At 43.6% G+C, this 11,911-nt stretch overlaps 2 protein-coding genes across 2 annotated transcripts; one reads left to right on the top strand and one right to left on the bottom strand.

Moving 5' to 3' along the window:
* The first annotated feature begins 10,411 nt into the window (after positions 1–10,411).
* On the top strand, positions 10,412–10,801 carry LOC137381051 (histone H2A.J-like). The gene is made up of 2 exons (XM_068053443.1): positions 10,412–10,540; positions 10,628–10,801. Exons 1-2 carry the CDS (start codon positions 10,412–10,414, stop codon positions 10,799–10,801), a joined length of 303 nt encoding a protein of 100 aa, XP_067909544.1.
* Positions 10,802–11,515: 714 nt separating this feature from the next.
* LOC137381189 (histone H3-like) lies at positions 11,516–11,911 on the bottom strand (the record flags this gene model as incomplete). Its single annotated transcript, XM_068053570.1, has 1 exon — positions 11,516–11,911. A coding segment is annotated over exon 1 (396 nt), but the record flags the coding sequence as incomplete, so codon positions are not given.

The following is an 11,911-nucleotide window of genomic DNA, read 5'->3' as shown; positions in this document are numbered from 1 at the left end:
TCTCTGTCTCACCGCACTTCAGGTAACATCTACCTGAAACTTACAGCTCTTTACTATTTGCATACATTACTGTGTATTTTGCCCTCCTCAAACTTCAACATTGTGGGCCCTATTGAAATAATGTTCTTCGTACAGTTTTCTGCGTCACTCCACTGCATAGTTCTGCCCAGTAAGCAAAAAGGATCAGTTCATTACTAAACTCTAAAATAAAAGCAAAATACTGCGTACGCTGGAAATCTGAAATAAAAACAAGAAATGCTGGAAATACTCAGCAGGTCTGGCAGCATCTGTAGAGAGAGAAGCAGAGTTAACGTTTCAGGTATGTGACCCTACTTCGGAACGAGCAAATATTAGAATTGTCAAAGGTTATATGCAAGTAAAGCGGGAGTGGGGCAAGAGATAACAAAGGAGAAGGTGTAAATAAGACAAGGTCACAGAATAGCCTCATATCCTTCAACCAACTACCATCTCATGATGTCAGTGTCAATTTTAACATGCATTTCTATTCTCCATGTAAGTCTGTTATTCACTACTTGATTGAATGCCTTTGGAAAAGCATATATCCAATAATTACTGTTCTACCTTCAGTAACTTCAACCACAAGAATTCAATCATGTTAGTCGCACGTGATTTGCCCTTAGCAAATCCGTCCTGGTTGTCCTTTATTAATTCACCACTGATGTCAAAAATAATGGTCTTTGTGACCAGATTTTTCCTTCCCCTGGTTCTGCCTGGTTGGAATCATGGTGATGGGTTGGATATGGGATATTTTGTACAAATCACTGTCATGATTATTTCAATGATTGTCGCTGCAAACAACCGTTGAATTATATTGATCAAAAGCAAATTAATGGTAACGTGTGTGACACTGAGACTGGAAGATTGTCGGAATAAAGCGCAGGAAGGGGTGCAAGGGCGGCTCCTAAAGTGTAAAAGTGAATCCGAGTGTTTGAGGGATGAAAGTTAAACATCTGATAGTCTCTGCTTAATGACATCAGAATGAATCTCTTAGTGACTGAAAATATATCTGAATGGGATTGTCCTGCGAATCAGCAGAGAGTCCATCAGGTAAAAGTGGTTCCGTGAGAAATACAGTATTTGTTTATAATCTGGCCCTGTTTTGAGTTTGGAAATAATAGAGAGGTTGTCTCTGGTACAATATGTCAGCGAGAGACGAGTTTACATTTTTCTATCTTGAATAAGTCTTTACCCAAATAGAACAGGATCTCTGTCAATGTCTTACATTACATAAACGTCACAGACCACTTCCCCAGCCTAGTCTATCTCCCAGCTCTCGATCTCCTCCCTATCCAGTTCATTATTATTGCTGATCATTATAATGGTCTATTTATTCTCTTCCATCTCAGACAGTCCCTCGCGATCAGGGATGACTTTTTTCCACTGCAGTTTGATGGGGTCTGAAATGGCTGGTAAGCCAAATGCATGATCTGCAGATTCTGTCATATCAGGGACAGGTGGTGCTGGAAGGGTCAGGTAAATCACTGCTTCGGAGGTGTGGGTGCTTCCTTCGCTGCCTTCGATGCCTCGAGTTCACCTTTGCATGATCCTGACAAATATCCCTGAAGAGTACAATGTCTTCCCAATTGAGGGATGATTTGAGGACATCTCTGAAGTGTTTCCACTGTCCTCCTGGGGTTCTCCTACCATGACCAAGTTCTGAGTAGAACAGCTGCTTCGGTATATTGGATTTACAGGTTCTTGGAGAGGCGCCTATTCATGGTAAGTGAAAGACTAACACTGACTGTCTGAACACATGTCAGTTGCTGTCTGAGAGTGAGAGGCACTGGAACACTTTCCCTTACATAATGTCCCAGATAAAGTAAGGAAAGATGGAGTGGACAAGCCTCTGTCTTTCTCCGGCACTGAATTATAGTGAGTTGGATGTTTAGTCAGTCCCGAACTGTCCTTGTTGGGTGAGTAGGCAACGGAATCGAGATCAGTTCCCGTCCCTGTGTGACTGTCATTCCTACTGTCCTGTGTGTGAAGGATTAACCCTGAGTCCCTCTATCCAGCTCTGTCTGTTATATCTGGAAAAATGCTGAACATTTCACTTGTTGATCTGCTCAACCGAGTTCAAGACCCTAGCAGTGAACAGAATGTCTCATTAATTCCTTGAATAATACTATGATTGAACAGCTGGTTATGATTGACTCAGCCAAAGTTTAGAAACATTCCTGTCCATAAACCTTTCAAAATGGAGTGTGAGGATCTCCTGGCTCCGAGTGTTTAAGGGATACAGGACTAGGAATCGGCAACTAACCCCAGAGATTCACAGCAAAGACTGTGTACATGAGGACATTTAACAACCGGGAGCTGAAACTCTGAGACACGCTCTATTGTCACAGTGTTTGTGTGTCCGGTATAATCGCAGCAGCTTCGTGTCTCTCTTGTTTAGAATGAAACGATGAAGATCGCCATTCGGTATTACTCACATTGACCGCTGGTTTCACTCCTGTTAGACAAACTTTTGCTGGCTGAAATGAATTCTCCAAGGTCCCAGCAAACACACCGACTCCCTCCTTCGTCCCTTGTTTCTGTCGCATTGTTTTGAGAGGAGGGTCTCATTAATAACAAACACCCTGCAGGGAGAGACGGCAATTTGAACATCTAAATGAGATGAGCTCCCGGCTTTCTAGGTTATAGATTCCCTCCACCCCTCCCCACCCTCCCTCCACCCTAACCCCATGTTCAGTTTCATTGTTCACACATTGATGACGGTGAAATGGGCAAAGTTCCCATTGAGGTCTGAACGCGGAATTGTTGCAGAGAATTGCGCAAGCGCAATATAGCTCCGCCCACTGGGACGTCATGATGAAGCGAAGAGCGCATACGCACCCCTCCCCCCAATTCTGCCTCTGAGCGTCATTTAGTGAGTGAGCGGAAGATTGTTTAAATCAGCTGCGAATGGAGACGTCCGTGTCCCGGGGTAAGTGAACAAACAACATCTGCTTCCAGCAGCAACACCAGGTTTGGGAGCGAGTCTGCAGATGTGTTCAGAGATTAACATTGAATAGCGGGAAATTCAGCGGGAGTCGGAGAATGTGGATTGTGGAGCAGAAACTGGTCCCGGAATATGGAGTGAGCCGGGGGGGTAGGGAGAGGTCACGACTGCATCGGGTAGTCCGACTCATGGAGCGGTGCAGGGTTTGGGTTGTTTCTGAATGTCGCAAAACTGTCGCAAAACCGCTGCAAACAGGTGGGCAGCAGAAGCAGAGTGTTGCAGGAGACAGACACTGTTTGTGTTGCTGGTTTTCTTTTTCCGATTTTTCATAATGATTATTATTGAAACGATTATTTTGATTACTTTTGTATCATGTCAGTTAATTGTCAGGGGTGTGGGAACCAGGAGCAAGTATTAGAGATGGAAACCGAGATGTGCAGAATACTGGGGGAGACGGATAACACAAGAGTCGGGAATAATACGTTATTAAGTGGGGTCAGATTAATGCAGAATGTAATACAGTCTGAATCAGGATACATGTATGTGAACACACGGAGTGTGGTTAATAAGACTGGTGAGGTACAGGCGGAGATTGCCATGTGCAAATTTGATGTTGTGGCTCGAACAGAGACTGGGAAAGACGGGGTTTTAAACATTCCTCGATACAAGCTGTTCAGGAAAGATATGAAAGGGAATAATGGGGGAGGGGTGTCAGTATTGATTAAGGAGAGTATTTCAGTGCTGGAGAAAAAGGATCTCCCAGAGAATTCGAGGACAGAATCAATTTGGCTCGAGCTAAGGAACAAAAAAGCTGCAGTTACATTGATCAGTGTTATCTGTAGGCCACCACCTAGTGGGTAGGACATGGAAAAACAAATTTGCAAGGAAATTACAGCAAGGTGCAAACATTATAGGCTAGTTATAATGGATGAGTTTAATTATCCAAATATAGACTGGGATAATAGTAGTGTGAAGGGCAGTGAGGGACAAGAGTTCCCAGAGTGTATTCAGGAAAATTTTCTACAACAGTATGTTGCTAGTCCAACGAGAAAGGAGGCACTGCTGGACCTGGTTCTTAGGAATGAGGTGGGCCAAGTGGATCAACTATCATTAGGAGTGCGTTTAGGGGGATAGTGATCAATGTATCATAAGGTTTAGGTTGACTATGGAAAAGGACAAAGAGCAATCCAAGGTAAGAATAATTAACTGGGGGAAAGTCAACTTCAATGGGGTAAGGATGGAGCTGGGGCGAATAAATTGGAGTCAAAAGCTGGCTGTAAAACTGATAGATGAACATTGGGTTACCTTCAAAGAAGAGATAGTTCGGGCACAGTCGATGTATGTTCCCTTGAAACAGAAAATTAAAGCAAACAAACCCAGAACTCATTGGATGGCAAAAGAGGTAGAGATTAAGATAAAGAAGAAAAAGTGTGCTTCTGAGAGATGCCAGGTCGAAAATATTAGTATGAGCCAGGCAGAATATTGAAGGTCCAGAGTGGAAGTGAAAAAACAAATAGGAGAAGCAATGAGAGAAAATGAAAAGAGACGGCCAGCTAGCATTAAAAGAAATCCCAACGTTTTCTATAAGCATCTAAATAGTAAAAAGGTGGTAAAAGGATGAGTGGCCGATTAGGGAGCAGAACGTGGATTTACACATGGAGGCAGAGGGCATAGCTGAGGTACTAAAGGAATACTTTGCATCTGTCTTTGGCTGGCTTGCATCTTCTTCCTTGGTAATGTTGAAAGAGGAGGTAAGTCAGATATTAAAGGGTTTTAAAATTGATAAAGAAGAAATGTTAGATAGTCTGTCTGTACTTAAAGTGGATAAAGTACCAGAGCCAGATGAGATGCATCTAAGGAAACTGAGGGAAGTGAGGGTGGAAATCACAGAGGATCTGCCCATAATTTTCCACTCTTCCTTAGACTCGCGGGTGGTGATAAAGAACTGCAGAATTTTTCAAAAAAGTGTGTAAATATAAGTCCATTAACTACAGTCCAGTTAGTTTAAATTCAGTGTTGGGAAAACATCGAGAAAAAATAATTAGGGGCAAAATCAATAGTCACAGGGACTATTAAAGTAGAGAAGGCTGAGGGGGGACCTGACTGAGGGAAACAAAATTATGAGAAGCACAGATAGGACGATTTGTTTTCCCTGAGCAGAGATGTCAATAACCAGGGGACATAGATTTAAGGTTAGGAGCAGGAGGTTTAGAGGGGCTTTGAGGAAAAATGTTTTCACCCAGAAGATGGTTGGAATGTGGATCACACTGCCTGAAGAGATGGTCGAGGCAGAAACCCTCACAACATTCAAGAAGTATTTAGATGAACATTTGAACCGCCATAGCATACAAGGATACTGACCAAGTGCTGGAAAATGGTATTAGAATACTTAGGTACCTGATGGCCAGCATGTACATGATGGGCCGAAGGGCCTATTTATGTGCTGTAGAACTCTATGACTCTAAATGTGAGTTAATTAAGGAGAAGCAGCATGGATTTCTTCAGGGAAAATCATGTTTAACCAAATAGCTGAAGTCTTTTGAGGAGGTAACAGAGAGGGTTGATGAGGGTAATGCTGTTGATGTGCTGCACATGAACCTTCAAAAGGTGTTTGATACAGTGCAACAACAGACTTGTGAGCAAACCTGTAGTTCGTGCAATAAAATGGACAGTCGCAACTAGATACGAAATTGCCTGAGTTACAGGAAACAAAGAGCAGTGGTTAATGGATGTTTTTGGCTGGAGGAAGGTTGTGATGGAGTTTCCCTGGGATCCGTGTTTGGACCCTTGCTTTTCCTGATATAGGTTAATCACCTAGACCATGGTGCACAATTTCAAAGTATGCAGATGATACGAAACTTGGAAGCATTGTGAACTGTGAGGTGGATAGTGTAGAACTTCAAAAGGACATAGACAAGTTGGTGAAATAGACAGACAGGTGGCAGATGAAGTTCAATGCACAGAAATGTGAGGTGATTCATTTTACTCGTAAGAACATGGAGAAACAGTATGAAATAAAGGGTATAATTCGAGGAGCAGGAGCAGATGGACTGAGGTGTGTATGCGCATAAGTCATTGAAAGTGGCAGGACAGGTTCAGAGTGTGTTTAATAAAACATACAGCATCCTAGACTTCATTCATAGTGGAATAAAGTACAAGAGCAAGGAAGTTATGTTGACCTTCTGTAAGACACTAATTCAGCCTCTGCTGGAGTATGATGTCCAATTCTGGGCACCTCACTTGAGGAAAGACCTGACGGCATGGGAGAGAGTACAGAGAAGATTCATGAGGATGTATCCTGGGATGAGGGAATTCAGTTTTGAAGATAGATTGGAGAAGTTAGGACTGTTTTCCCTGGGGAAGAGAAGACTGAGAGGTGATTTGATAGAGGTATTCAAAATCATGAGGTGTCTGGGTAGAGTAGGTAGAGAGAATATCTGGGTGCGGCACAGTGGCGCAGTGGTTAGCACCGCAGCCTCACAGCTCCAGCGACCTGGGTTGAATTCTGGGTACTGCCTGTGTGGAGTTTGCAAGTTCTCCCTGTGTCTGCGTGGGTTTTCTCCGGGTGCTCCGGTTTCCTCCCACAGCCAAAAGGCTTGCAGGTTGGTAGGTAAATTGGCCATTATAAATTGCCCCCAGTATAGGTAGCTGGTAGGGAAATATAGGGACAGGTGAGGATGTGGGAGGAATATGGGATTAGTGTAGGATTAGTATAAATGGGTGGTTGATGGTCAGCACAGACTCTGTGGGCCGCAGGGCCTCTTTCAGTGCTACATCTCTAAACTAAATTGAACTGTTCCCACTCATGAGAGGATTGAGAGCGAGAATGCACAAATTTAAAGTATTTGCTAAGAGTAGCAAAAGGTACATGAGGAAAATCTTTTTCATGCAGCGAGTGGTTAAGATCTGGAATGCACTGGGTGAGAATTTGATGGAGGCAGGTTTGACTGAAGTATTCAAAAGGGATTTGGAAAGTTGTATGAAAGGTCAAGAATTTGGTGGGGTTATGTGGAGAAGGCAGGGGAATGGAACTGAGGGAGTTGCTCTTTCAGAGAACCGGTGCAGACACGATGGGCCAAATGGCCTCCTTCTGCACTGTAATGATTCTGTGATTCTGTCTGATCTGTTTGTGCTTAACTTCACTTTCCTGGCTGTCCCAATAACCCTTTACTACCTTGCAGATCAAAAATCTATCTATCTATCTATCTATCTATCTATCTATCTATCTATCTATCTATCTATCTATCTATCGATCTATCTATCTATCTGTCTATCACAGCCAGAGACTGACAGCTATATAATGCATCCCAAAATCAATTACATGACGTGAAACAGACAGACACAGTACTAATCTGATTCACATAGAATAGTAGTGCCTAAAAAACAGAGTCCACAATACCATTCAATAATATTTCCTAACAGGTACAGAATGAATGCCACACTCACAAACTCTACCAGTCACAAAAATACACAGAATAAACAACACATTCAGATACAATACCAGAGACAGTGAGAAACTGAATGAATCACATTCTCACTGTCAGTTCCAGATACAGCTGAAAAATGAATTAATCCACACTCACATTCAGTTTTAGAGACTGATGGATGCAGAAGTATATTGACAATCACAGGCAGTACCAGAAACTGACATACACCACATTAATCCCACCTCATACAGAGTACCAGAGGCTGACATGATGAAGTGGAAAAAGAAATAGTCACATAACAGAAAATAAATGTTACAGAATAACGTACTTATTTACCTGCATTAAACTCACATAGTGATGGTGCTATAGTGCTGAGAATATCTGCTTTCCAAGCAGTTGACATGAGTTCTCTACTGCAGGTCAGACCTCAATTCTGGTATCATGCAGCTTCATGTTATAACTTAAAAATGATCAATGTGATTTCCAAATTAAAACTTACAAAAGACTCTCATCATCCATGTGCATCTCCCACAATGCTGAACTTCAATTTTCTTTTAATGAAATCTATGTTAAACAAGACATGTCCTTCAAACTAATAAATGAGTTCTCAGTCAGCAACAAGAGTGCAGATCTCTGTTAAACAATCATAAAAAGGGAGATAGGTAAAGTTCAGTTCAAAAACAGTGCTCTGGGTAAAGATTGGACCCACACTGATATAACAGAGAATGAAAGATAAAGAGGTTAACTCACACTCACAGACCAGGAACTGATGGGGACAGAGTACAAGCTACACACAGCCAAAATATAAAAAAAAAACAGTTTTAAAACCGAAAAAGTCAATGCAATTTATAAAATGATTCTCATCATCCATGTACGTCTCCCGTAAATTTATCATTTTTTGAATAAATATAGATTTAAAATAGCCTTTAAACTGATCATTTTTCAGTCAGAAACAAATAGTAAACATAGAGTTATTTACAGCAGCGAAGGAGGCTATTTGGCCAATCGAGTCCATGACAGCTCTCCACAGTGCAATCCAGTCACACTCACTCCACCGCTCGATCCCTGTAGTTCTGCAAGTTTAATTCCTTCAAATGCTGTGTCAATAATCTCTTGAAGTAATTGATTGTCTCTACTTCCAGCACCCTTGTGGGAAGTGAGTTCCAGATCATCACCACTCACTCCGTATTCGCCCGAAATCTCCTGCCCAAAATCCTCAATTTCTGTCACTATGTCCTTGTACAATGAGCTAATGGGAACTGTTTTTCCTTGTCTCACTTGTCATGATGTTTCACACTTGTTGTAAATCTCCCTTCAGTCAGCTCGTCCACTGATCCCGCTTGTCACCTATCCACCAATATCCCTAACTTTCTGACTCCCTCTACTACTGTCTCTTCAACTGTTTCAATGTTGTTGATTCAATGCAGAACAAACCCATCTCCACTGACTTCACACAGTCTGATAAATATCCTCTGTACCCTCAAATGAGCAGAACTGGATGCAATACTCCTCGAAAACACCGTCACTGTGTTTATTTTACACATCTTTATTTCTTGTTTAGAAAGAACCAGCGCACTCGGATGGAACACGAAGTCGGTGCTCTTATTTTAAACATTCAGAAACAAGGAGTATGGAATTCAAACCCATGCATGCAGATTACAACAGATTAGCAGTTCATCGTTTTAATCACTCGGCCACCTTGTCTTCTGTGAGTAAGCTGAAGTGCGGAGGAATGATCCGTGCAGAATGAAAAAGGTGACGGTCTGGTGCCAATAAAATTGAAACAGTTGAAGAGACAGTAACTGAGGGAGTGAGAAAGTCAGGGATATCGGTGGATAGGTGACAGGCAAGAGCAATGGACTGAGCTGACTGCTGTGAAATGTTGTGGCTTCGCCGAACACTAAATTTGGTTGGTCATCTAAAGTAACCAATCAGATAAATAGAGAATCTCAAGAATTGACATCATTGTAAACCAGCCAATCACGAACATGGTTTTCATCCGTCCTTCATTAACATCGAGCACTGGGGATGTGTATAAAATGCGAGTTCCCACCTTTAAGAGCCACCCACAACGTCTCTGAAAAAGCTACAACATTATCTCTATAATATCAATTTGTTTTGATATTTTTATCAAGTAACTTGTATTTTCTAACTGTCTTTGTGATCTCTGTTTTAATCCCACAGATTCTGGTTAATACAGTTTGACTGCCCGTACGATCTTCCTGTCTCCACTTAATAATGTTCCGATCATTAATTACTGACCATTTGTGAGCTTTGTTCCTGGACGCGTTCATATTCGACCCCTTTGCTGTATTTCGATAATAAAATCTGATTTAACGCACAGGCATCATTTCTCAGTCACTCATATCCCGAGATCAAGTTTGTCCGCAATAAGTAATCAGTACATTATCTAGAAACCCCGGTGGTGTGGTAACCCTCAGTCTCACTCTTTGACACCTGACACTAAGATTATACACTCCGCTGTTGTCTCTCACCAATAGGGATCAATCTATAATCAGTGATGCGGTATCATAAGGAACATTGAGCTGAAATGGTTACAGAATGCTGTGAAAGAGCCTTTCTGTCCGCTGGTTATAGAATGTTTCAAAACGGATAGAGAGTAAACCCGAATAAATGGCGGAATGTGAAAGCGAATCTGGAATTGTTACCACATGTAGAATAATACAATATGAAAAAGATTTTAAAATATTTGCGGTAAAACCAAGTTACCTATAAATGTGATGATCTATATTGAAGCCGCTCTGTGTTTTACAAATATATTGGCGGGCTTTTCAAATGTGAAAAATCTTTTGCAGTCTGACAATTTCGCGCCGTTATTTTCTGCCCTCATCTCCTTGGCGTCTCCGGATTGATGAATTCAGCAGCTCTCTGATTGGTCACATGAAGAGCACAATGACACCCAGTGCAGAGTGACCCCTGTGCCCCCGAAACCATTCCTCCCGAAGGTGTAAATGGGATTATTGTGGGTATTCTTCCTGAAAGTGTTTGTCAGATTGTGGAAATGTCTGGAAGCGGGAAGACCGGTGGGAAAGCTCGGTCCAAGGCCAAGTCTCGCACCTTCCGGGCGGGACTGCAGTTCCCTGTGGGCCGTGTTCACAGGTTCCTTAAAAAGGGGAACTATGCTGAGCGTGTGGGTGCCAGAGCCCCGGTCGATCTGGCTGCTGTGCTCGAGTATCTGACAGCTGAAATCCTCGAGCTGGCCGGCAACGCGGCCCAGGAAAACAAGAAGACCCGCATCATTCCCAGACACCTCCAGCTGGCCGTCCGCAAATACGAGGAGCTCAGCAGGCTGCTGGGAGGGGTGACCATCGCTCAGGACGGGGTGCTGCCTAATATCCAGGCCGTGCTTCTCCCCAAGAAAACCAGCGCTCCGAGTACCAAGAGCAAGTGATGCGGCCTGACTTAAATCTGCCAACACAAAGGCTCTTTTCAGAGCCACCCACTTTATCTGTGAAAGGGCTGCTTGCTGTCTGACAGGCGGCAATTTTATAAGAGGCCACTTGGCCCATCGTGTCGCTGCCGGCAGAAAAGTGATTCACCGATTCATCTCCCACCTTCCAGTCTTCAGTCCGTCGCCCTGAAGATTACAGCACTCGAGATGCATATCCAGGTTCCTTTTGAGTAAGTTGGGGGTCTCTGCCTCATCTACCCTTTCAGGCAGTGAGTTCCAGACTCCCATCACGCTCGAGAGGATAATAAAATTCTCGTTTTCCCTCTAATTTTTCTACCTATCACTTTAAACATATGCCCCATAGTCGCTGAGCTCTCTGCTAAGACTCTTCACCTCCACTCTCTCCTGGCCCGCCAAAATGTTGCACATTTCAATCAGATCTCCCCTCTGCCTTCTCCCTTCTGGATTCGGGCATTTAACTGCTCGAATCTCGCGATATTTGTCAGGGATTTTAGCAAATCTACCGTTTACACAAACGAAAGCTTTTACACAACGAACGGCTCTCTAATAAAATGATCTGCTCTGGACCAAAGTTCTCTGACAACAGGAGATCGCAGCTCGTTGTTTTGCCAATTTTGCTGGCTCTTAAAAGAGCCGTTGTGTTATTTGATGCCAAACTCAGTTCCGGGCAGAGTGAGTTTAGGCGCGCTCCCCGCGCAAACGGCGGGCCAGCTGGATGTCTTTGGGCATGATGGTGACTCGCTTGGCGTGAATGACGCACAGGTTGGTGTCCTCAAAGAGCCCCACCAGGTAAGCCTTGCTGGTATCCTGCAGGGCCATGACGGCCGAGCTCTGGAAGCGCAGGTCTGTCTTGAAGTCCTGCGCGATCTCTCGCACCAGGCGCTGGAAGGGCAGTTTGCGGATGAGCAGCTCGGTGGATTTCCGGTCGCGGCGGATCTCCCGCAGAGCCACAGTGCCGGGTCTGTAACGGTGAGGATTCTTCACTCCGCCCGTGGCTGGAGCGCTCTTGCGGGCCGCTTTGGCAGCCAGCTGCTTGCGGGGAGCTTTCCCACCAGTCGATTTGCGCGCTGTCTGCTTGGTTCTGGGCAT

This window comes from Heterodontus francisci, chromosome 21 (genome assembly GCF_036365525.1).
Source record: "Heterodontus francisci isolate sHetFra1 chromosome 21, sHetFra1.hap1, whole genome shotgun sequence".
Taxonomy (NCBI): domain Eukaryota; kingdom Metazoa; phylum Chordata; class Chondrichthyes; order Heterodontiformes; family Heterodontidae; genus Heterodontus; species Heterodontus francisci.
Note: the sequence above shows the minus strand (reverse complement) of the source record. Positions and strands in the feature narration are given on the sequence as shown.